General features: G+C 42.4%; 1 protein-coding gene across 1 annotated transcript; it reads left to right on the top strand.

The window, feature by feature from the left end:
- The first annotated feature begins 7,947 nt into the window (after positions 1-7,947).
- Positions 7,948-24,005, top strand: prdm1a (PR domain containing 1a, with ZNF domain). The gene is made up of 7 exons (XM_037785898.1): positions 7,948-8,165; positions 11,755-12,117; positions 14,660-14,779; positions 16,191-16,443; positions 19,854-20,926; positions 21,362-21,490; positions 21,620-24,005. The coding sequence occupies exons 1-7, from the start codon at positions 8,139-8,141 to the stop codon at positions 22,196-22,198; spliced, it is 2,544 nt and encodes an 847-aa protein (XP_037641826.1). The 5' UTR covers positions 7,948-8,138; the 3' UTR covers positions 22,199-24,005.
- The last annotated feature ends 1,660 nt before the right edge of the window (positions 24,006-25,665 follow it).

Below are 25,665 nucleotides of genomic sequence, written 5' to 3' on the forward strand. Positions count from 1 at the left end.
GGCTTCTCTATTCAGGGATTAACTCCCGAAATCCACACACACACACACACACATGCAGAGGGTCCACCATGCATTGACCACCAGTATAACCGTCATTTGGTAACTCACCGTCTCTCTCTCTCACTGACCCACACACACACGCACAAACACACACACGCACACACACAAAGGAAATGGACAATAGCTGATCTCTTCGCAGTGATTTGGCGAGGCATCAAATGGCCTGTGGGCTGCAATTAAAATGTTTGTGACTCAGGGGAGGACTGGAGAGGGGTCAGGGGAGAGGACGGGGGAAGACGGGAAGGGAGGAGAAGATAGAGGAGGAGGAGAGAAAGGAGAGGAAAGAGTTTAACACTCAGGAGAAGTTTATCAGGATGAACTCTCTCTCTCTCTTTGTTTGTGTTTCCTTCTACGGGGCTTTCTCTAAAGCATCTGTGCATGTTTTATTGGCTCAGTCAGTTTCCCAAATCCAAAGAATTCGGTGTTTTCCTCTGGAATTTCAGAATTGGGATATAAAAAAAGTCTAGACTGAGACAGGAACACATGCAGGTCTGCTTCCTCTGGACCAACTGCCGCAGTTGATTTATTTGAATGGGAAAGTGACTCAGTATCACCAAAAAACCCCGTCGGCTCTTCTTCCAAATAAAGTGCAAAACAGAAGGGTTGAACGAGGTTTGTGACCTCAGTTCGTGCGTGCTACACCGTTAACTGTATGTCACACTGAGCGCAGTAAACCTTTCTGTTTTTGTATCTGTTATCTAACCAGGTCGTCTCACTGAGATCCTGATCTGTTATTCAAAAGAGACCCGAGAACAAAAACGTTCAGACAAAAAAGGCTGCATGCAGGTCAGTGTCCTGTTCCAGCAGCGACATACATGAAGAACACAGACATGAACACAGCAGAATGTAGGAGGTGATATGGGTTAATGGGTTAAGAAAGTCTCATGACCAGAAGAGTGGAGGCTGTTGAAGCAGCAGATTAAAGCCCAAAATAATTGATGATTATGATGATTAATGCTTTGGAAGGAGATACATGTCATGTTCAGGTGTCCTGATGTGTTTTATCCAGCGACTCGTGGTCTTTTTATCAGCCGGGAAGAGAAAGAACGAGAGAAACCCGTTGCTGGTGTGAGTACATCCCAGTACGAAACACACAGGCATCGTAGCTTCAGAGAGAGAGACGTCAAACTGCAACTTTCTTGACTTGCAAAATTATGTTTTAAATTGACAAACATCACATGTGTGATTCATGGCGCAATTCAAACAGGGACTCAAAACATGTGTCTCTCGCCGTTGACTACCGTTCATATTTTTTTCGAAATAAGGTCCCATGGTGGTCCACCAGAAGGGGCGGGACTTCACCTCTCTATACTTTTGACCACATAGAGTATGAAACAGTGCGTCAACACAGACTGACCAGTTACGTTTCCATCCAAAGGAATGTGAAGTGTTAATCCCACCTGTAGCCCCTGAAGCTCATCCACCCGTCCCCATCCTCATTCTCTTTTTCCCTCTCCTTTCTCCTCGCTCACCTTCACTCTCCCTCCTCTTCCTACTCCTCCTCCTCCTCATGGCTTGTATTTTGAAAAGCTCTCACAGAGCATGCTACAGCAGAACTCGCTGGCTATGACTGCAGAGCGGGATAGAAAGTTTATGTAAGAGAAAGGTGTGTGTGTGAATCCATGCACTCTTGCATGTATGTATGTATGTGTGTGATAGAGGCCCTCTGTTAAACTAACAGAGTCCCAGGTGGTCTCCGGGCTCTCTTTTGTCTCTCCTCTCTGTCTCCTGCAGGCATGCATGCTGGGCCACCGCAGAAACAAAAAGACACATTTCAATGTGACTTCAGAGCAGTTTGTGTGCAGGGGGAGTAAACTACCCTTACCCCCCACCTACTGAAGATACCCCCCAGCTAATTGGCTTGAATTCGGTGTGGTGAATGGCAAACACGGTGATATTTTCTGCGTGAATGTGTGTGTTTTTTCTGCAATTGTGTCTCCAACCAATTACATTCAAATTAAACTGTTTTCCAGTGGCAGTTTCTTTTTTTGGGAAACAATCAAGTTGGCAGGAAAAAATGCTGGCGTTGTATGTTTCTGCAAAAGCAAATATGTTGAATGTCAATGTTTTTGCATTCTGTGAGAGCAAGTGACGTAACACAACAAACAGCTGTTATTGAAAGTTGCATGGTATAATAACAAGTTTAACAAGCGAGAAAGTCCGCTATGAGTGGGTCAAACAAACACAGGACCTTCACCCAGGAGGCCACTACTCATGTCGCGTATGAAACCAAAAGTAAATGTCGACTCACATAACGTTTCATTAGAAAGTCCGCTAAGGGTGGTTGTTATTTATTTACATTGTTACGTTATTATTTTAACACAATCATGATGTTTTTTCTAACCTTAACTAAATCAGTTTTTTTGTTGCCTAAACCTAACCATTTTTTTCACAACGTTAACCTCGGTGGCCTTGTGCATTTCTGCAAGCGTGATACGAGGCTGATATGATAATACATTCATGGCACATATTTTTGGTTCAGAAATGTAAACTTTGTCTCATCAGAAACAAGGCACCCTTTAGCAGAGGTATGAGACGCACCAGGCTTTCCATTAACTACAATGTATTCTCATCCATGGCAACAGTAAATGCTCAGGGAAAGTGCTGTGGTGACGTAGTTTAAAAAGCAAAAGAGACACACAGGATGCGTGGGAGGAGATGTAGATGAGTCCAACAAACACAAGGCTTTCATCCAGGAGACCGCTGTTCGGTTCATTTTACTTTCATGTTGCAATCAGCTGTTTATTTGCATCCCGTGTTCACAACGCCAGGCCACATTTTCACTGTACACTGCACGTATTAACTGCGAGCGAAAAGTGAGGCCGAGGGGTCTGACAAAGCGTCGATATGTGACGAGTTGGGATGAGAACGTTTTGCTTTCACACATGTAGCACACAACAGGAGATTGCCATGTGTCAGACACATTTTCACCAACTGGAAATACTCCATTTGGTTTATGCGAGGGGTGATGCCTGGTTAGAGCGCGCAGAAGGCAGGACGTGACGCGGATTACACCATACACTTGTATTCACTTGAATTTGTCTGGCGATATTGGCGTTGGTCTCTCCAGTTAGTCATTTCCGTCGTCGTCTTTGTGTAAATGACCCTTCTTCCTGCCTGAAATATTTGTTTTCTTTCGGTTTCACGCCAACCGCATGATAGAAACGTCATCAACTCGCCCCCTCGCTGTGAATCCTCCAGACAATGAGCGGCTCTATTCACATATGGGCTCAATCGGACATTACTCAGACTTTGTACTCGGGTGCTGGCAGGGTAAAGGACGTTTAACGTCTGATTCAACTGATTCAAACGTTTGCGTTCTGACGTACAGCTTGTCCAGGTAATGTCTAGATATGTTCAGCGTTGCAGTGCATGCGTGAAAGGGTTTTTTTGTAAACACGGCCACTGCTTCTTTACATCGCACACGCTGTTCAGAGTCATTTAAAGTCAGGAGAAAAAAAGTGGATGACAATCACGATGAACTTCCACAGGCTCAGGCTAAACCCATCTAAAAGTGCCGTCACTGTCCAGTATTACCAAATATACTTAATTATGCAAAACAGTTGCACCGGAGTGTACTGTAACTTATGTGTGTGTGTGTGTGTGTGTGCACAAGTCCCGACATTGCCATCATGTACAACCAGAGCGTGTTTTTAAAAAAGGAAACAACTCTTTCTTTTTAATCTCTCTTTCTCTCTGGTTGTTTTGCAGGGGGAAGGATTGCTTGGTTGCAAAGCATCAACATGTCCGACAGCTGTGGGACAGATCTGCATGTGTGTGTGTGTGTGTGTATGTGTGTGTGTGTGCGTGTGTGCGTGTGTGTGTGTGTGTCGGGCAGCGAGTGATGTGGTCAGACCCTCTGTCACCAGAGAGAGAGAGAGGGAGGTCCTCTGTCTCTCTCTCTTCTCCTCTCCTTCCTGTTGCTTGTTTTCTTTTCTTGATCATCGTTCTTCATTAGAGGAAGAAAAAAACACAAACAGACGGAGGCTCATTTGGCTCTCTGAAGGCTGATGATTGTTGATCTGCCGATGATACCACACGGACAGATTCATAGTTTTTTTTCAGTTTGACACAGTTTTCATGCCAGGAAAAAGAGAATTACTAATATGCAACTTTTACTCATGTCAGGAACAGTGTGACGACAGAATCATTGTCAAGTATTGCCAGCTGAATTTGCCAGGAAACCGGATAGTGTTTCGGAAAGAAACTTAATTTACATGAAAAGAAACAGGAAATAAATATAAATAAATAATATTCATGTTTTTAATCTAATCAAGATGTCTCATGAGAATCAGCTGAGGTTCAGAGGTTTCCATTGTTTGCTAATGTTACATTCAATATGGAATAAATTTAACCGCCTAATGTCCTTCATGTCAAACTGATTTTTAATTAAAAAACAAAAACATCTACAAGTGTCAGTCTTGCTGCAAGTGAGAAAGATTAAATTTGTTTATTATTATTATTCCATTACATACTTATGATACTCATCTTTCATTTCCACATTTAATTTTCCATTTCTCATTTTTAAATATATATATATATATTTTTCTGTTCCTGTTTCTGCCATATTGTAATGATATTCTTGTCAGTTATGTGTCTTATATTATCTGGTAAATCAAAGGAAATCAAGTGAGAGAAACACCAAAATGATGAAAGCAAAATTCTTTTCTGAATTCATTTATTTTGTAGGGGAGGCATCAAGGGATTAAAGAGAGAGAGAGAGAGAGAGAGAAAAGTGATGGAAAAAGCTGGAGAGAGAGAGGTCAGCGTGGCAAATCATTTTTGTAAATACAGTGTGGAAATCAAAGGGAAGGAGGAGAGGGTAGGAGAGGGGGGCAGAGGGGGGAAGCGAGTGAGTAGGAGGTAAATTGAGGGAGTCGGGGGACAATTAGATGGGAATTTCCAGTGTTAGTGAGCGAGGGAGCTTTTGTTACAACAGGGAGAGTGAGAGCTGTTTGATGCATGCGTCTATTGAATTGATATCAGGACATTTGTTTTATTATAACATATATATAAAAAAAAAAAAATGTAGAGAGATAGAGAGAATAAAGCCCCTTTCACACAAACTCATCATTATGGCAGTTTTACATGTCAGTCTCTAAGAGTCAGTAAGTTATGGCAGAATTCTTACAAGGTCCAACCTGATAGCGTTTTTGTAACACTTCAAGCATGGTACACAAGCCCGCTCTCATTCCCAGGGCGTCAAAAACCGAGGCTTTGTCACGGCCGTTGGCGTTCGGTACCACCGCACAAGGCACCCTTTAGCGCTGGTATGAAACGCACCGGGCGTTCCATTAACTATAATGTAAACCCATCGGTGGCAACAGTAGACGGTGTGGTGACGTAGTTTAAAGAGCGAAAGAGACACAGCAGGCGGGTGGGAGAAGAGGTGGATGGATCCAACAAGCACAAGGCTTTCATCCAGGAGACCGCTATTCATGTCCCGTGCGTCACGTTACAGTCAGCTGTTTGTTCGTGTCCCGCATTCACAACGTTCAGCGTCATTTTCACTGCACAAACGTAGTAATTTTAAGCCCAACCATGTAGTTCTTTCCTAAACCTAACTATAGTGGTTTTGTTGCCTAATCCTAAAGTGACGCCAAGGAGCGACGGTATGTTACGAGTCGAGATGAGAACGTATTGAATTGAACTGTGTCACATTAACAGTACAAGATTAAATACACTCATGTCCTGTTCACCTTAGTAAGAATACTGTAATAAAAGTACGAACGTCACTAATGATTCATCAGTGACTTTCAATACAGTAATAAACAGTAATAAAATAGTTATTAAAGTAAAAAAAAAGGAAATAAAGTAGGTTTAAGAAACCTGAAATCCCGGTTCTTCTATTTCTCATATCAGATCAGTGTAAAAAGGTTTTTCCTCTTGCAGTGTTGGACGAAAGGGGGATTTCCTTCCTCATATTTTGATCCATGGCACCTGCTCGGATGAATTTATAAATATCCAGGCTTTACATACATGCCATTTATGCGTCATTCCATGCTGTTGTACTTTCTCCGAATTATTAGAATTTTTCTTCACCCCATGATTTGCATTCAATAAGGAATGTTCGTCTTTTTATTAATCGTAATCTTTCCCTGACCATAACAACGTTTTTTGGTTGTCTAAAACTCTAGCCATGCCTTAATCATAGTTTTTCACCACAACCACAAATTTTCTTTTTGACATAACGTGGTTTTGCAGAATCGTGCAGCATCAATAAAATAAAGAGGTGATTGTCCCAAATCCATCACAGCCTGAACACAGCCTGAACTGAAAACTCTTAGATACTAAACATACTAAACTTTTAGCTCATTGCATTTCTTACTGACAGAAAGACTCCACTTTGACAGATAGATGGAGCGAGCAATGTTATATATTCCATGTCTGACAAGGACTGTACGGAAACTTTAGAGAGAGAAAGAGGGTGTGATACAGAGAATAATGTATTTATACAATCAGATCGGATGTACATTATAATCAGAATCCAGTTTATTACCAAACATACAAGGAATTTGCTTTGGTGTATTGGTGCACAAAATAAACATAGCAAGAGAAATTAAAAATTAAAATAAAAGCAAGTATTGCAAAAATCAAAACATAAATATAGAATAGAAGACAAATACAATAAAAATACAAAAATATGTACAAGAAACAAATATAGAAAAGAAGAAAAACACAATAAAAATATGAAAGAATACTATAAAAAATATCAACAAGAAACATAAATATAGAATAGACGAAAAATTCAATAAGAATATTATAAAAATTATGTGTACGATATATCTAAATTAAAATGAAAGCGCTGTGCAGGTTTTTAGAAGCGGTAGTTTTGTGCAGAAATGTGCAAAATTGTCCAAGGAATGTGCAAAGGTTCACAGTACGAAGTGTAAAAAGCATATGCGATGTACAGATATATAGTCCTAAATATGTGCATTAATGTAATGCATATAGGCAGATATGTATACATGTTATAAACATTAGAGCATAATATTCTACATAGTTGATTCTCCTCTCTCTTGATATTATTTTTTTCTTCTTAAATCATCAGATCGTAATCACAGTTTTCCTTTTGTTCCTTTTCCTTTCTCCTCAGACACACACACTCACACATACACTCTCACACACACATGTATCCACATGTTAAAAAATAAAATAAAGCACATCCACATTTAAATTAGAAACTTGAAATTAAGTCACTTTAAGGAGAGAAAGAGAGAGAGAGAGAGAGACGAAGTGGGGGAGAGGGGGAAAAGAGGGAGAGCGAGCTAAAGGATGATGTAGAATGAGAGGAGAGAGAGAGTAACCAGGCGAGGGTGAGAGACATAAGAAGACAATAAGAAGAGAGAGAGAGAACTTTAAAGTTAAGGAAACAAGGGCAGACCAGTCCTGCCCCCTAGAGGCAGTGTGTGTGTGCATGTGTGTGTGTGTGCATGTGTGCGTGTCCATGCATGTGTGTGTGTGCGTGTTTTCCTGGGGAAGAGAGGGACATCCTGTGACAGTGACTCAATGCTCCCTCCTCAACACACACACACACACACACACACATGTTGTTTACCCGTTTGAAGCTGCTAACAGACATCCCCCCCCACACACACACACACACACACAATCATCATTGCAAGAACACTTTATTTTGATACAGAAAAAGTTGTCTTGTCAGTGTGTGTGTGTGTGTGTGTGTGCGTGTGTGCTCATGGCCTTAGGTGAAAGCGCCTGCTGCTTCTTCTCCATAAAGAAAAGTGTGCGTGTGCGTGTGCGTGTGTTTGTGTGTGAGGAGGTGGGCGTGGCCAGGAGGAGGGGTCAGGACTGTGTGGGCGTGGCTTGTTGAGAGAGAGGGTTGTCCTCTCTCTCTCTCTCCAGCTTTAGTCAGATGGATGTCTGGCATTGAGAGGCATTTTACGCAGGACACCGAGTGGATCATACACACTTTAACACACACACACACGTACACACACGCAGCGTTGTGTGGAGTATCAGCGCTCGGAGACAGACTGCACCTGTCCTACACACACACACACACTCTCTGCATCCTCAGACACACACATCATAGAGAGAGGAGCTGACCGGTCGTCCCTATGTGTGGATGGGACCAAAGTTACACGGTGAGTACTCAGCAGCAGCTCGTCACTTTGTACAGGTTTTATATTGAAAACAGAGAAGAAGACTTCTGAAGGACTTTTCTTCATTTAACAAAAAGCTCCTTTTGTGTTTTGCTTTTGACTTTCTTTCCTTTTTTTAAATTTCTGTATTATGAAAACCAGTAAGTAAAATTAAAGACTTTTTTGGCTTCTTGAATCAAAATGTAAATCTACTTTTAAGGTGGTTTTAAACCAGATTTTATTGTCTTTTTGGTGTTTGTTTTAGTTCCTTTTGTGTTTGCTTTTGACTTGCTTTTTTTTTTAATTTGTGTTAAAATTTCTGGATTATTAATTAATTACTTTTTTGGCTTCTTGAATCAAAATGTACCTACTTTTTTAAGGTGGTTTTAAAACAGATTGTTGCTTGTTTGTAACAGGAAATTCAAAGAGGTTTTTATTTCTCACTTGGTCTGATTTTGTTTTATTTTAATTCTGCTGCTTTGCACTTTTTTTTGGTTTAGTTTACATTGTGTAACTATGTGTTTGGAGGTGTTTTTCTTTTAATGATTTTAAAAAGTGTTTGTTCAACATAGTCAGTTTGGGATTTGAGGCTTTTGTTGCACACTTTAAGGAGTTTTCAGTTGTTTTTTGTAATGTAGACAGCTTGACTCAGAGTTGTTGTTGTTTTGCTCTTTTTTAGATTAGTTTAGATTGTTTAACTATGTGTTTGGAGGTATATTTCTTTGAGTGATTATAAAGGTGTTTGTTCAACACAGTCAGTTTGGGATTTGAGGCTTTTGTTGAACACTTTATGGAGTTTACATTTTTTTTTTTTTAATGAAGACAGCTTGACTCAGAGTTGTTGTTTTCGTGTGAAAAAAAAGAAGTGTGCTCAATTTGACTTTTTCTCCTCTTGGATTTAAATGAGAGTGTGCAATTTCTCATTGCAGTTTTTCCCCCTGATATGTGGTTAAACAGCTCACAGAGTTTCATCTTGACTTGATGTATTAAATTGCACCTTCATTTGAAATTCCTCTGACTGATGTGCAGACTCAGCTTTTGTGTTTTCAGTTGGTCTAAATGTGCGAGAGGTGAATTGTTTCTTGGTTTTTGGTTTCACTATTAGTTTTCGATGTTGCAGCTGTTATGCAAAAAAGGATTCTGCTGAAATATTGAGAAACATTTCCATTTATGATCAGTTTTTTGACTGTGCTTCATTTAAATAGCAAATGGAGCAGAAACTGTTGTTCTGTTCTCTGTGGGGAAAGGTGTTGTTGTGAGAAATTACATTTTCTGGCTGGAAATTTCAAAGTTTTACAATTCAAATAATGGGTTTTGTGGGATTTGAATGATTTGCTTTGCTGTAGTCTAATGAGTTTTTACTGACGCAGACTATGTTTGAAGCAAAGAAGATCAGCTTTTTTCTTAATGATTCAGATTTTAAGAGTATTTTTTTTAAAGTTTAGAACAAGAAAGTCAGTTGTGTGATTTGCAAGACCTCAAAAAACAAACATAAAGAGATGATGAGGCTCTTGACTTATTAAATCCAGTGTTAGTGGTTCCTGAAAGGTGAAGATTGTATTTTTTAAAATCACTCCATGTCAGTAAGCAGAGGTGATTTGAGTCCATCTCTTTGTGTCAATTCTTGCTGCTGTTTTGGGGGCAGAAGTGGTTAGCTGTGACTGGAGCCAGTTGGATGTGAAATAATTTTCTTTCTTGCGGCTGCAGAAGAATTCACAGAACTGAGTGTGGTCACTAAAGATCTGTTGCTTTCCGCTCGCCTGCGTGGGATGAGCAGCATGTTTTTTCCCCTCAGTGGATATCTGCCTGTGTGTGTGTGTGTGTCTTGGGTGGGATTGCGTTTGAAGTTTTGTTTGTGGCCCCCCAAATGGAAAAGTTTTGGCGCTCCCTTCCTCATCGCCCCCCTCATCCATTACCAACACACACACACACGCTGGGAGTTGGGATGATTTGCCGGTTCCGCTGCAGTGCCACTCTGCTTCCAATTTTAGCTTCATTCAGACACAGACAGCGTTTCCTTCCTCTGTCTTCAACCCCAGGAAGAGACGGGAGGAGGGGGGGAAACAGAGGGAGGACACAGAAGAGCTTTGAGCTTCATAATCTCCTCTCACACATAGAAACTGTCTGAGTTACACTAAAAAGTAGTCAAATAAAGAGAACATGACTGCTGATAAACAGACTTAATGTTAAATCATTTGTCATTTTCAGCTGACATTCATTGTTCAGTATTTCAGCTTGATGCTGACGTGTAAAAGCATCACAATTTGTTTGGTTTTATTATTTTAAATGCCATTAGTTAAAAACATATAACTTGTAAAAAAATGCATCAGTTTCACTCATTCAATGCTTAATATACGCAGAAGACTTTATAAATGAGCCACGTGGTGCGTTCCCCCATCAGTTCCTGTTTGTTCCCCTCTGATCAAAGTGTCCTATCTCTGCTTGACTCATTTTCAATTTTACTTTGTTGGTTTTTATAGACAGAAAAGGAAAAGATCACTGAGAAATAAATCAGTGGAATTCATTCTGGAGATGGGAAACATAAACAGATAATATTTATTATTACATCTGAGGATCAAAATTAAACAAATGGATAACATTAAAATGTTAAAATAATATAATATTATCGTATAGTGATTATTACTTTGTCGTGAATGAATGCAGGTTTTATTCCCTAATTCTTTCCAAAATTAGTTCATGTTTTCTGTAAATAGTTGACAAGACAAACTGCTTCCCGTCTGTTTCTAAGCTGCCGTCAGTGTGTGTGTGTGTGTGTGGGTGTGTGTGTGTGTGTGGGTGACAGCAGCGTTAGTCAGACCCCCCCTCACTGAGTCACCCACACACACACAACAGCTCTTCCTCTCTTCTTTCTCTCCCTCTTCATCCCTTCATCTCCGTCCGTTTTTATCACCTTTGTCCTGATCCTTTTCTTCCTTTCCTCTTTTTATTTCTTATCTTTTTCCTCCCACATCTCCTTCTTTCTTACGTATCTTTTTTCCACTTAGTCCTCTGTCTCTGCTTTCAGGTTTTTCCTTTCTCTCTTTCTCTCCCCTTTTTCCCCTTTCTTTTTCTCATCTTTTCTTTTTTTTTCTTTTTCTTCCTTTGCCTCTCATGGTTTATTCTTCCTGTCTCATTCTGTCATTCCTTCCTTTTGTCTTTCTTTTCCTCTTCTTATCTTTTCTTATTATTATGTTCCTTCTTCCCTCGGCTCTCCCTCCTTTCTTTCACTCTTCTATCTTTCTTTCATTCTTTCCAGTAAATCTTTTATTCTAAATTGCAACAGTCAAGTGGAGTTACTTAAGTACGGAAGTTACGAGACAAATAAATCAACTTTGACTTGTGGTTTCACCCGGGACATGAGCAGCTTCTCCTCGGCAAAAGTCTGAACGTTTTTTGACCTACCCATCCACCCTGACCTCCTCGCTACGCAGCGTTCGCAATTATGTGGATTACATACAAATTGATTTTGTGATGACCATCACGAAAAAATTACATTTCGTGACTATTTCACGAACTGCTGTGCGACTGGGTTGACATACTTAAATACAAATTAAAATATTGCTTTTTCTCTCTCCCTATGTCTCTCAACCAGGCGACCTCTCATAGCTCGGCCATGTTGACCAGTGAGGGGGCGCACACCATGGAGCAAGACGACACGCACCACAGAGCCAAGATGGCTTCAACAGCCACCACCACCACCACCACCAGCTCCAGCTCAGGTGGGGCAGAGACGATGACAGACACGGACGTGGACATGGAGGTGGAAGTAGAGATGGAGGAGGCAGACCTGACCCGATGGACGGAAGCAGAGTTCGAGGAGAAGTGCACGTACATCGTCAAAGACACGGCTTGGGAGGCGGGGCCAGACAGTGAAGCCATGACAACGACGGCAACCAGAGCTGAGGCGTCGCTGCCCCGAAACCTGGCTTTCAAACACCCGGCTGACAGCAAGGAGGTCAGTCTCAGACACACACACATACACACACACACTAGCAGACAAACTTTCTCTCCACTCACAATTTTTCACACACACTCAGGCAGAGAAAGCCATCTGCACACACTCGTGAGTCAGATGTCGGTCATGTAATGAAGAGGGGGTCGTGTCTCGCCATAAAACTTCACATACACATTACAGAGAGGAGTCTGTGTGTGTGTGTGTGAGTGTGTGAAACGCCTGAAGCAAGAGTTCACACACACACACACACACACACACACACACACACACACACACACACGCACACACATATTTTAACTGTAGCCGTGTGTACACTGCGATTTAATGGGCTCGTATCCATACATGAAAACTCATTCGTCATCTGAGAAAATGATGACGGTCTTATCCCAAGTGTGTGTGCGTGTGTGTGTGTTAGTGTGTGTGCGTGTGCGTGTGTGTGTGTGTGTGTGTGTGTGTGTGTGTTTGAGATCTCATAGACTCATGTCATTAAACTCGCTGCAGTACCTGTGGCTGCTGGCAGGGAGCGCAGTTCAACATCCCAACAAACGTATCAAAATTGCTTCTGAACTTTAATCCCTCAGATTCTTCATATCATAAATCTGTATTGGCCTGTGAGGTTTGTGTTCTTTAAAAATGAATCTTTATGTGATTCAGGATGTCTTGAAACCCTGAAAGTTTGGGGCAACTTTTGGAAGCCAAGCACAGTTAACTTAATGGTGATAATCAATAACTGCGGTGTATATTTTGGTCAGTTTTTTATACAATTAGACGCTTTTCCTCTGTAAATCTTTCTCAACTAACCAAATAGTGACCTTGTGACTTTTTCACAAACCTGACCGGATGAAGTTTTAGTCATTGATCGAACCAGAGGTGAAAAGGTCAAAAAGTCAAAGCGTCATAGGTTGAAACTGAGGTTGGATAAGTAAGGGATAATGTACAACGAGCCGGTCATTGTTGTGAAATAAACCCCGGTTTATTACACGGGTACTTACTTAAGAAATCAATAATTTCACACAAAAACGATCCTCCAGAGTCCGACATCAGAACTCCACCAATAGCAACGGTCTGTTATAAAGAAATTACAGACCGTAGAACGCTGTGATTGACCAATCAGAATCCAGTATTCAACAAAGGCGTGTAATAACAGTGAGGTATTGCACAGAACCAAAATAACTCTCTGGTAAAACCGAGGATGTTTTAGCTTCTGAAAAATGAAAAATGAGTTGTAAATTTGCATTTTCCAACAGCTTTAACAACACCGATCAGTTTTTGATGAAGCTCCAAACACAAATCCGAAAATAAATAAATGACCAAGAGCACAAAAAGAAATTAAAAATGATAATTTGTTGTCCTTTGCATAGATTTTAAGGTCATCAGACGCTTCAGCCTCGAGGCTAGCCGGTTCAGTAAATATCCTGCTGCAATGGTGGATCCGTGCTGTGTTTTTCAAAGCAATTTGAATTGGGGGAAAAAAGTGCATGATTGCGGGTCAAAGGGTCATGACTTTGGCAATTTTGACACTTTGTGAGTTTGTCTGTAAACTTAAAAGCAGCATAGATTTTCTCATCAGGGGCTTATCAACGGGAAACTGAGGCAAGAACGCTATCAGCTAATATTTATCTGGACTGGAAGAAGGGAAAGGCTGAGGATGGGAGTTTGTCGCCCTGATCAAAGAAGATTGAGTTTTAGGTCAAAGAAAGAGAGAGAGTATTGTAAGAGTCTGTTAATAAGTAAAAAAAAAACTCATGTGAACACACACTGATGTCTGGTCCTATAGAGGGAACAGGGAAAGGGGATTTCCCATGTCATTGGGGTTAGGGAAAGGCGTCTGTTTGTGTGTTATGCATGAAAGAAATGTGTGTGTTTCTCTACCATCCACGACTGGAGCCTGACGTCTAGTCGCCACATAATCCCTCTCTTTTTTTCTCTTCTTCTTCCTCCTCCTCCCATTTTTTTTTTGCGCTTTGATTGAATCAGAAGAGAAACAAAACAAAAAAAAGAGAAACAAAAGATTTTTTCTTAATCTGGATGTTTCCCCCCTGAAGCGTCTGAAGTGGCAGTAGTTTTGGTTTGATGTGGTGATGAGTGAAGGTGTGACGAGAGAAATTGAAAGAAGAGATTTTACATTTTTTTCTCCACACACGCACACAAATTAACTGAAGCGTGAAGTTGGATCATTAATCATCGTTTTGTGTTGACAGCTGGTTGATATTGTGTGAGTCGGTATTTGTACATATAATAAGACTTAATTAGACTTAATGACACTTATCACTGATAGATGTGCATGAAAACACACACACTCCATAAATACAACAAGTCATGTGGTCAAAACCAAACTGTTTCTTGTGTGTGTTATCAAAACAGAGCTTCCGTGCAAAAAACGAGTTACAATCTGGCGTTTTAAAATATTAAAAGCGAGTTAATACGTAGAATTTTGCAGTGCAATCAGGCCGTCTTCAGACTTCATACACACACAACACACACAAAACTTCAAAGACCTCTTTCGATCTTTTGTGTAACCCGTGTGTGTGTCTTCGTACAGGTGGTCGGCGTATGCAGCAGGGAGTACATCCCCAAAGGAACTCGTTTCGGTCCCCTGGTGGGCGAGATCTACACGGCCGACAGTGTCCCCAAAGACATCAACCGCAAGTACTTTTGGCGGGTGAGTACAAAAACACACACACACATACACACATGCACACTTCCTCAGAAGCCGGAGGGACCCCTTCCTATGACGTCACTCACAAGTCAGTCAGTGGAACAGGAAACTGGGCTCGCTGTTTTTCTGTGTGTGTGTGTTCATGAGACAGAGAGACAGGGATATGATGTCACCTTTACACAAATAACATGTCGCAGTGTGGTTCCTGTAAGTCCACACGCACGCACACTCCGTTCGACAGAATTCGCTCCATCACTACCGGTAACTGACAGTGAGAGTACACACGCTCACAAACCACCTACCTGACCACCGCCTGCACACCGTGTGTGCGTTCGGCTCACGATGCTCCAAACCACAAGCAGACACTAAATCAAAAAAGGTGTTCCATTCATGCTCATATCTCACTTTCTCACACACACACACACACACACACACACACGCGATCTGAGCCGAGAGAAGTCAAGCTAGAGAGAGAGTGAAAGAGAGAGAGGAGGAGGTGAGGTAGAAAATGAGTTTTCCTTTCCCTTTTCAATATAAAAGAGGATCCCCTCCTCCGCGATACTGTCTCTGTCTCTGTCTGAGGAAGATGAAGGAGAAGAGAGGGACATGGTGAGGAATGAGAAGATGGAGGGACGGAGAGAGATGGTTCGATGTCGTGTGATTTATTAAACTGGCTGTATTCAGTCTAAACTAGTCAGTTTGTTATTTAATACTTTTTAATTGGTAAGTTACTCATTATTTTTACTGACTTTTTTTTTATTTACTATTTTTGTATTTAAACTTTCATCCATTGTTTTATTTTCTTAATTATTAAATTAGTTCTATGCGTAGTTCAGCCCAGTCGCACAGCAGTTTGTGAAATAGTCACGGAATTTTATGTTTAAATTCATGTACATAGACATGAATTTAAACAAATTTTCGTCATAGTACGAAATCAATTTGTATGAATCCACGTCACTGTGAACCGGGAAGTGGAGAGAGCGGCAAGCGTAGGGAGTAGGTTTGGTTGGATGGGTGGATCAAATAACGCAGGACTTTAACCCAGGAGACCGGTGTTTGTGTCCCATGTGAAACCAGAAGTCAAAGTTGATTTATTTGTCATATTACTTTCTCTATTTTTTTTGTTGACTGTTTTTTGTTGGTTTTCATCTAGATTGTAAGTCAGTTTGTCAGCAAAGTCAGTAACAGGAAGTGAATGAAATGAGGGGAAAATAGTGGATTTTACATATTACTGATTGCTTAAAACTTCTACCCCATCAGAATGATCAGAAACAAGAGAAAAATGAAAGATCAACAGAATAAAGAGTGAAAATATAAATATATTTTCCTTTTTAAATTAACCACATTAAATTGTGATATTGAAACAAAAAAAAACATTATTATACTCAAATTTATATATTTCTTCTTCCTCTAGATCTACGAGGACAGGGAGTTCCACCACTTCGTCGACGGCCTGGATGAGACGCGCTCTAACTGGATGCGGTACGTGAACCCGGCCCACTCGGCGGCAGAGCAGAACATCGCGGCATGTCAGAACGGCATGGAGATTTACTTCTACACGGTGAAGCCCGTCCTCGCCGGCGCTGAGCTGCTCGTCTGGTACTGCCACGACTTCGCCCGACGTCTCCACTACCCGCCATCCGGAGAGCTGATGATGCAGAAACTCAGTAAGTGGAAGGACAGATTTTTATTGTGAAAGCACATTTGTATTAAATGTGTGATGCTCTGAGCTGCTGTCATAAAAAACTCAATAGACAATGTCGGTGTGTGTTTGTGTGTGTATCTCGAGTGTGTCCTGTCGCCGCTCTTAAAGCCTCACAGTGTCTTTGAGTGTAGCCGTGTCTCCTTCCTCTCTGAACGTTAGCCTGTCATTATCTCACACACACACACACACACATGCGAGAGTACAAGACCAACAACCTTTCATCTCTGTCAGTGCCATCGTTGTATTTGTGTGTGTGTGTGTGTGTGTGTGCCAGTGACAGTGTAATTACACAGACAGGGGGATATGGCCCCTAATGCCACAGTCTTACACACTTAAAGACCCGCTTTTAACATGAAAGCTCACACTCACACACACAAGCTCGCTCAACCTCAATAAAAGGAGCCGAGACTGTGTGTTTGCATGACTGTGTAGGTGCGTCTTCAGTGACCTTTTTTATGAGAAACACGTCTAAAAGTTAGCGTCAGATTTCTCCGTCCTCATAGAGAAATGTTTTTTACTATATACAGTAGATTTAGATTTTATTTGTTTACACGTATAAAAAAGGTAAAGCGATCTGAAGTTGGTTAATTTGATGAACACTGAGGATGCCCGACTGGAAAAACAAAGGTTGAGATGAGTTTAATGTACACAGTTAATAATTCTTAATGCTCGTTTCTATTCTTCTGTTAACCTTTCACAAACGGTGTTAACCCCCTAACTGGGAATATGAACCCCAAACTTTTAAACGAACATCGTATATGAGAAGTAGTTTTATATTTTTTGTATGTTTAGCAGGGAAGCAAAGAGACCCAAATTCGGACATTTGGTACTGAAAGTCACCCTTTCATGACACGGCAGACTAACTGCACTTATCCACTTTAGTTGAGCTGATCAAAGAGAGAGCGAGCTCAGAGGAAAACAAAGAGAGAGAGTGGGAGCTCAGGGGTTTCCAGGTGTGACTGCAGGCTAATGGCAGTGTTAAGGTGGTGGAGGAAGCAGCAGACCCAGCCTGGGCGACTCCACTGCCCAGAGAAAAATGCGCATGACCTGGGGGAGAAAGGCAGGAGGTACCCTCGGCCCCCCCCTCCTGCCTGCCCCACATCCCCTCCCCTCTCCAAAGCCTGTATGTGTGTGAGAGTATACAGTATATGTGCTGTCTTTAATTAGCCGCCTCTGTCATTTAGCCCCACAGTCTGCTGTTGACCTGCAAGTGACTTGATGTTTACCTGCGGCAGAAACACTTACCTGCACTTGGCTGCAGTTTGGTTTTTGGTGTACAGAGCTCTAACTTTTTTTTTTTTTTTTTCACTCCGTTGAGTTCCTAAAACGAATTTTACTTTTAACTGTCGGACTGCAGTTTTAGCTCTTCAAACGGAGCTAGAAATAATCTCATCGGCTGAGTAAAACCAAGAAAACCACAATCTCGTCTGACTAAGTTCCGTTGAACTGAAACCCAGCTACAAGGGCAAAAGGTAAAAGAAGAGGAAGCTACTCTGATGAGTAGCCGTGCTACGGACCGAAAAATATTCAGCGCAGTTATTTAAGTTGATTTAAGTTCGCCTAGCTGACCTCGAAAGGTCGATCTGAATCGTGCCGTTTTCAGCGCCGGCATATTTTTTGCCGTTACTTATCAAACTTGAGATCAACGATGCATTTTCTGTGCTTTTTAAAATGACACTCGGTGTCCCAAGAGGGTCACCATCAGGAGTGTGACAACATATCTACTGTTGTGTTTTTCTCTCTGCTTTTTGCTCTTTCCAGCGCAGTCATAGCAAAACCAGACGTCTGTGTCTCTGACTGAGGGTGTCTCACTCCCTCACTTTCTCCTCTCTCTCTTTTTGTCTCACTCTTTTTTTGTCGCCGTCGTTTAGCATTCTTTTTAAGTGTTGGCACTTGAAAGCACCTGTCAGCCATGTGTGTGTTGTGTTCAAAGACGCTCTGCTCTGCAGACAAAAACACTCTCTCTTCTCACAAACACACACACACACACACAGTCATAAGCGTGACATGCCAACGCATTCACACCCGCTCTTTTCATCTCAAACACATGCTACCTCGCACATACTGCGTGTGTGTGTGTGTGTGTGTGTGTGACGGCCATTTGCTGTGATATATTTGCTACTTGAAAAGACCAGAAAGAAGGTGGAGGAGGGAGTGCTGGAGGTTGAGCCGCGCCTCCCACCCCCTCTGTTGACTACTTGAACTTCCTGGCAGAAGGGCCGTGTTGACAGATTGATATCTCCAAGATGGCCGCCCTGTTTGTTTTCTAGAAAAGGGAAGGAGGGAGGAGGAGGAAGGCTAACTGATAACCTCAATGTTTACACACTGCCGCTATACTACTGATGCAAGGGTCGCCGACTGAGTGACTCTGTGAGTCAAACAAATTTCATCAGTGCTGGCGCTCAGGATTAACTTTGACAACCTCCATCTCTCTCACACACACTCTTACACACACACACTTACGCTCACACACACACTCCCCTCTGGGTGACCTCGTGGTAAAAAGTTGACTGGGCAGTAAATGAGCTTATAGATAATAGACGGCGGCGTTTTAAGGGCTCGTCTGCAGCCATTTAACAGCCGAGATGTGCTGCGAGCTGACTGGCCGGGGCTTTTAGAGAGTGTGTGTGTTAGCTCTCCTCCTAATCCACTCTTTCATCATGCGGAGGAGACAGTAGGTGCGAGTGACTGAGGAGGAAGCTCTTTAATCTCACCTTTGACCCGGAAACAATAGCGAATGGCCAAGAAAGTCAGGAGACGAGGAGCTTGATCAAAAGTGTGTGTGTGTGTGTGTTCTCCAAAAGTGGAAGGGTCAACAAATCAGACAGAGGCCTTTGTCTGCAGGCGCCTCTGTGTGTGTGTGTACCTTGTCACATGGTGTGTATATGGAGGGCAGGTGGAGGCCAAGCTTTTTCGGAGGATATCTTTAGCAGGAAACTTTCCATCAGCCCCGTCTGTCTGCCACCATTTTGATTTTATCTTGATTTTATAGACACACACACACACACAGATTGAAACACACACAATGCCCAAAGGCAGCTGTCACGCCTCACTTCCTGTCTTTCCCCTCCCGCCCTCGTCCCTCATGCTCGTTCGTCAAATCTGTCACCTTAATTGGCCCACTGAGTTACTTATGGTGTTCCTTAACCCTGTGACACACACACACACACACATCTTCGCTAAAGAGAACTTTGTGACATGCAGAGGTTAATCTCTGCAGAAGTTTGAAAGGAATTTGTGATGTTAAATAGAAGATTACTACTTTAAATGTCAACGATTTGAATCATTTATTAATGGGGCCTCAAGGGGAACCAAAGAGATCTAGATCTGGTGAACTCCCACTGACCTCTTTTCTCTCTCTTGTCTCTTCAGAGCAGTCCCTCTTGGAGGTCAAGCAGCAGCAGGTGAGCAGTGAGGAGCGTTCGGTCGAAGCCTCCAGCCCGTCCCCTGTCGCGGTGACTCCCACCCCGCCCAAGAGGGAACACAGTGTCCTCTCCATTCTGCGTGGCACCAACAGCACCCCCTCCTCCTCCTCGCCCATGAAGAGGGAGCCCAGCCGGCCGCTTCCCACCCGGCCGCGCTGCGCCGACAGCCCGGAGCGCCCCCTGTACCCTCGCGCTCTCTACCCGGCTCTCAGGCCCCACCCTCACATCCCTGAAGACTTCCTTGCTCACAAACAAGGCCAGCTTGGTTACCCCGCAACTCGTTCCCCTGGCAACCAGTCTTCAGCCACACCCAGTCCGTCGGCGAGGAGCAGCCCAGACAGCAGCCCTCAGGGGAGCCCCTCGGGTTCTTTCTACCCGACCGGACTGGGTTCTTACCCCGGTTACTCCCCGCCATCTACCCCCATGTCCTCAAACTTCTACCCTCCAGGAGCCCCTTACCAACGCTACCTCCTTCCCCATCACTACCCTCTGCCTGGCGGTGGTGTCCCCACCGTGGGAGGAATCTTTCCCAGGATGTACCCCATCTACAGCAACCTCCTGCCCCCTCACGTGCCCCTCCTGCCCTCCGACGCAGCAGGGAGGCGCTTCCTGATTCCGGACCACGTCCACCACTCCTCCATCTCTGCCCACAGAGATTTCCTCCTTCCCAGGCCCACCAGTGCCTTCTCGGCTGCCACCTCCCCGAAGGACAAAGCAGGGCCTCACCACCATTACCCCGGTCACCCACACAGACCCGCCCACTCGCCCTCCAGCGGCTCCCCAACAGCAGGCACAGCACCTCCCAACGAGCGGGTGCCCACCAAGCCTACCTCAGCACTGCTGGGCAATGCCAGTGAGCATTGCTCCGATGAGGAGGCCATCAACCTGTCCAAGGTGAAGCGTGGCCCGGGCTCAGCGGGCTACAAGGCGCTGCCGTACCCGCTCAAGAAGCAGAATGGCAAAATCAAATACGAGTGCAACGTGTGCAGCAAGACCTTCGGACAGCTGTCGAACCTGAAGGTGAGGCCCGGAACACTATCGAGTTGTTCCAAGTTTGGTTTTTAATGTCATGTCTGCTTGTCTGATTTACTGCGTTATTATCATTAATGGATGATAATGAGGCCATCCCATTAGAGATAATAAGGTAGTAAATCAGACAAGCAGACATGATGTTGAAATCCAAACACGGAACAACTGGAGGATTCAATCATAAGTCATCAACCGCCAGATCAATTATAAGGCTGCAGAGCAGGTTTACGGCACTTGAAAGAGAAAGGAGTGTCACAAAATGCTTTACAGAAGAAACATAACAGAGACAAAACAAACTAATTAAGTCTCCGGATGTTTCCCAGTCAAGATAATATTTGTTTACAACTTTTAGTTTGTTGGTTTCCCTGATAATTTACAATATCTGAACATGCCTAAGCAGATCTTTTCTTCTTCTCTGTCATGCAGGTTCATCTTCGTGTCCACAGTGGAGAGAGACCCTTCAAATGTCAGACCTGTAACAAAGGCTTCACCCAGCTGGCTCACCTGCAGAAGCACTTCCTGGTCCACACTGGGGAGAAGCCACATGAATGCCAGGTGAGAAACAATGCCGATGATGCTTTTTATTGGACTGATTTCCTAGACAGATAAGTTGATAACCGCAAGTGACGGTTAGTTGGCAGGTTGCTACAAGCCGCTGACATATTTCTTTTGTCTCTTCTCCAGGTTTGTCGCAAGCGCTTCAGCAGCACCAGCAACCTGAAAACTCACCTGCGCCTCCACTCAGGGGAAAAGCCCTACCACTGCAAACTCTGCCCAGCCAAGTTCACCCAGTTCGTCCACCTCAAGCTGCACAAGCGCCTGCATTCCCGCGAGCGTCCACACAAATGCCCCCACTGCCACCGCCACTACATCCACCTGTGCAGCCTGCGGCTTCACCTGAAGGGCTACTGCCCAACTGTCTCCAGCCAGGGTCCCTTGGACGAGGTACAACGCGCCAACGAGGAGATCGAGCGCTTTGACGTCAGCGAGCATGCCGAGCAGCTGGAGCAGCTGCAGGGAGGGGTGGAGGTGGAGGCCATGTTGGAGAAGCAGATCTTGGGGATGCTGTGGAGGGATACCGACCTTAAGTCCTCCCACTTCCATCCCCACCACAAGGGCGGCGCCACCGACCTTCTGTCTGCGGGTTACGGTTCATACGAGTCCCCGAACGAGACGTCGGTCATCAAGATGCGGCACAGCAGCCCCATGCTGCCGCTTCCTGCCAACGTCACCGTCAAGCAGGAGTCAGAGGATCACGCATAAGTGACCTTTAAACCAAAGGGACATAGAGTCAAGACTGTATGACTCACGGCGGACTCGGTTGCCAGGAGCAACAGCTGTAAATAGATAATTCTGTACCTGGTTGTCATCAGGAGTGACATCATGATTACACCAGGTTTTCAACCTATCAGGGACTCGCGTACTCAGGGCTCAAGAGACACTGTCCCATGACTACTTAGCGGTTTCAGCGTTTATTATACTTAGAGACAATCATCTACCCAGGATTTACCTTTAATGTAATTAATATAATGCTATTATCATTATTTGTTGTTGTATTATTTGGTCTGTATTTTCAAATGTTTTTTTTGATCAATTAGTTGTTATATAACCTCCTTAATTTATTATACTTTTTATTTGTTGTCTTCAAAAGCAATAAGTGGAAGGGATGGTTACACTGACGGGTGAAATCAATGTACTATTTTTCTGTTTATTTTGTTTTTTCTCTGTGGCCATTTCTCTGTAGATAGTCACTCTCTCTATGCCTATATCCGTCCGTCCTGCGACCTCTGACCTATAGAACCAGGGGGGTCCACTCTTCAGGGTTTTTTTCTATTTAAATTTAGAAACCACTATAGCAGGTAAAAAAAAAAAAATGGGTTGAAAAACTTGCCAAAGTGCGGCACATAAATTTGTTAATTTAGCGAAGAAGAGCTTTATTTCAACCCTGCTTGATAGCTTCCCTAAAGTATGTCTGTGTCCTTTTCTGATGCCTACTTAATTTAATTTGAAACAAAAAAGGGCATTTATTGTATATTTTTCACAACGGTTACCTCAGTGTGCATGTGACGATATGAGTGTTTGTGTGCGTGGGTGTGTGTTTAAAGGGACAGCTAAAGGTGGGAGCTTTCTATTTATTTGCGTTTTGCTACTTGAAGAAGAAGAAGAAACCAAACTGAACTGGAGTGCAGCTCTTCATGTGGTCCAAAGTGAGCGGCTCAGCCCGCTGAAACATGTAGCACATAACGGACTCGGGAGGCCGGCTATAGCCGCCCCCCCTCGTCCCTCCTTTTGTTTTATTTTTCTACAACACTGTCAACGCCCCAACAGGGAAGTGAACATCCTCAAATATGAGGGGTTCACACTTGACGCTAGTAACCAAAGTTCACTTGGCTTTAATTTCAAACCAAAAAAACACAAGAAAGGAAAATGAAAACAAGGAAAGAAGGACTTGGGGAATCAAATATGCTGACGAAGGGAAGATGTACTGTGTGTATATGATGATGATGAAGTGTTCACTCTTTCGCTGTGGTCTCACGTTTTGTAGATGTTTTGTTATTGTTCTTGTTGTTTGTTAATATTTCGGTTGAGAAGCAAATGGCCCTTTCTTCAACCCCACCCGTCCGCCATCTTGTTGAACTGGCATACACCAAAGCACCTCGGCCTTCTTTTATGCACTGGCCCCCTCCTCCTACTTTATAACTTCAGTGCCGATGCTTACACCATTTACACTGTGTACAATATCACTGAAAACTGGTCGTATTGGCGTTAAGGCTCAACTTAATGTTACTAAAGCAACTGTGATTTTCTGTAGCAGTTGTACATCAACAACCTGAACTCTGTAGCTCTCTCTCTCTCTCTCTCTCTCTCTCTCTTTCTTCTGTTTCATTATCTTTCTCTCTAACTAATGTTCGACCAAAGCGTCTCTTTCTCTGATCAGAGCTTTATCTCCAGAGGAGAATCCCCTAAAGGACTGTCTCTGTTTACATTCTGGTTTACATAACGTTATTTATGTGCAAAAATGTCAAAAAAGTGTAAATTATGATATAAATGTTCACTGCTCTAATCTAAACCCTGCGGCTCTGTGTGTTTTATTCTTCTTTTTGGTATAGTAGTCATCTTATATTAAAATGGAAGTGTACAGACATTCTGGCAAAACTGGAAAAATAATGCTTTAGATTATTATTAAACACTTTACTATATTGCAGTGGTGGAAGAAGTACTCAGATCTTTTACTTAAGTAAAAGTACAAATACCAAAGCCTAAAAAATATTCCATTACAAGTAAAACTTCCAAGGACCCCCTCATAATACTAACACAGATTAAGCATAATAATTACTACCATTTGTACTCTTAGATGTCATTGGAACTACTCTAAAAACGTTAAAACTGAATACTTCAGACATGTTTCATAGTGATAAACAGAAACACATTTAAATTTGAATTATGTTAATACTACTAATATACCTTTAAACAGAGGGTGATTTTATTAAAATTGCATTTGAACTCAACTTGACAGCATTTATATTTTTAAAGTTATTAATCTTAAAAGCTTTCAGAAAATGAACAGTAGCAAGACTGGCATAGTCCTAATAAATCCAGATATTTAAATTTACCAGTCTAAAGCTGACTTTCATAAAGTGCTTCAGCTTAAAAATAATGAACTTATTGCTGTGTGTCACAATCATATCAGAGTGTCTATTGGCCCACAGCTAATGTGGGAGGGAGTAATGGAGACAGTATGCTTATTTTATTGGTGCAAATTGTCCCCCTTGAGTAGATATGCATTTTTAATGATACAGCACAATTTTTAAACCATCTTTTAAAGAAGGTGGTTGAAGGAATGAAAGAGGGAGGCTGTGTTCGCATGGTCCAACAAGTCTACTACCGGTTACGTTAATCAGAGTATGGACAGATGCATGTAAACAGGAATATTAGTGGAATAGTCATTGTCATTAGCCATGTAAACAGCTTAGTAGGAATATTGTCTTTTTCAGAATAAGGGCAAAAAAAATGAATATTTTTTTGCATGTAAACATAGTCAATAATTACTGTAGCCTTTATTGGCCAACTATATAACCTGACACTTCAACTATATTTTCTCTGCTAACTTTCTTCATTGTGTCAAATGAAAATAACTGGATGTAGTGTCTGCAGACTTATTCATGCTCCTCAGATGATCCCATTTCCCGAGTTTGGAAGTCGTTCATCAGACAGCTGGAAAAAAAAAGTGGAACATATTTTTTTAAGCTGCCATTATTCATTGGTTAATATTTAAAAAGATACACTATTGCAGTGTGTAAAACTACAGTTAAATGATTAAGTCAAGTCAGTTTATAGCACATTTAAAAACAACGGGAGTTGACCCAAATTGCTTGCCACTAGAGACAGGCGGGTTAGGATCTGCCTCAATATAGGGAAACATATTTAAAAACATAGAAAGGTGCATAAAAAGCAATAATGCATAATGTAATACAATAAAACAATAAAAGAAAAGGTAAAAATGAAATAAGAAGTTAGGAGAATAAAGCCAACAACATTAGAAAAGGATTTAGGACACGGAAGGCCCTTAACCCACACAGGTGTTTTCACTTAATTAGCCTGAATAGACTCTGTACTTGATGTGCATCTCCCTCACACTCCTGTTGCACCTGTGAAGGCAGGTTAGGGTTAAAGAAAAGACAGTATACTAAAAGAAAGAGACAGAGACACAAACCGCAGACGAACCAGCT

The sequence above is a fragment of the Sebastes umbrosus genome, chromosome 11 (assembly GCF_015220745.1).
Source record: "Sebastes umbrosus isolate fSebUmb1 chromosome 11, fSebUmb1.pri, whole genome shotgun sequence".
NCBI classification, from domain to species: Eukaryota; Metazoa; Chordata; class Actinopteri; order Perciformes; family Sebastidae; genus Sebastes; species Sebastes umbrosus.

Excerpts from the sequence above, each read along its gene's own strand:
- prdm1a (XM_037785898.1), top strand. The coding sequence starts at position 8,139 with ATGTGTGGATGGGACCAAAGTTACACG. Across the intron at positions 12,118-14,659 it reads ACCCGGCTGACAGCAAGGAG|GTGGTCGGCGTATGCAGCAG; the intron begins GTCAGTCTCAGA and ends GTCTTCGTACAG. Across the intron at positions 16,444-19,853 it reads GCTGATGATGCAGAAACTCA|AGCAGTCCCTCTTGGAGGTC; the intron begins GTAAGTGGAAGG and ends TTGTCTCTTCAG.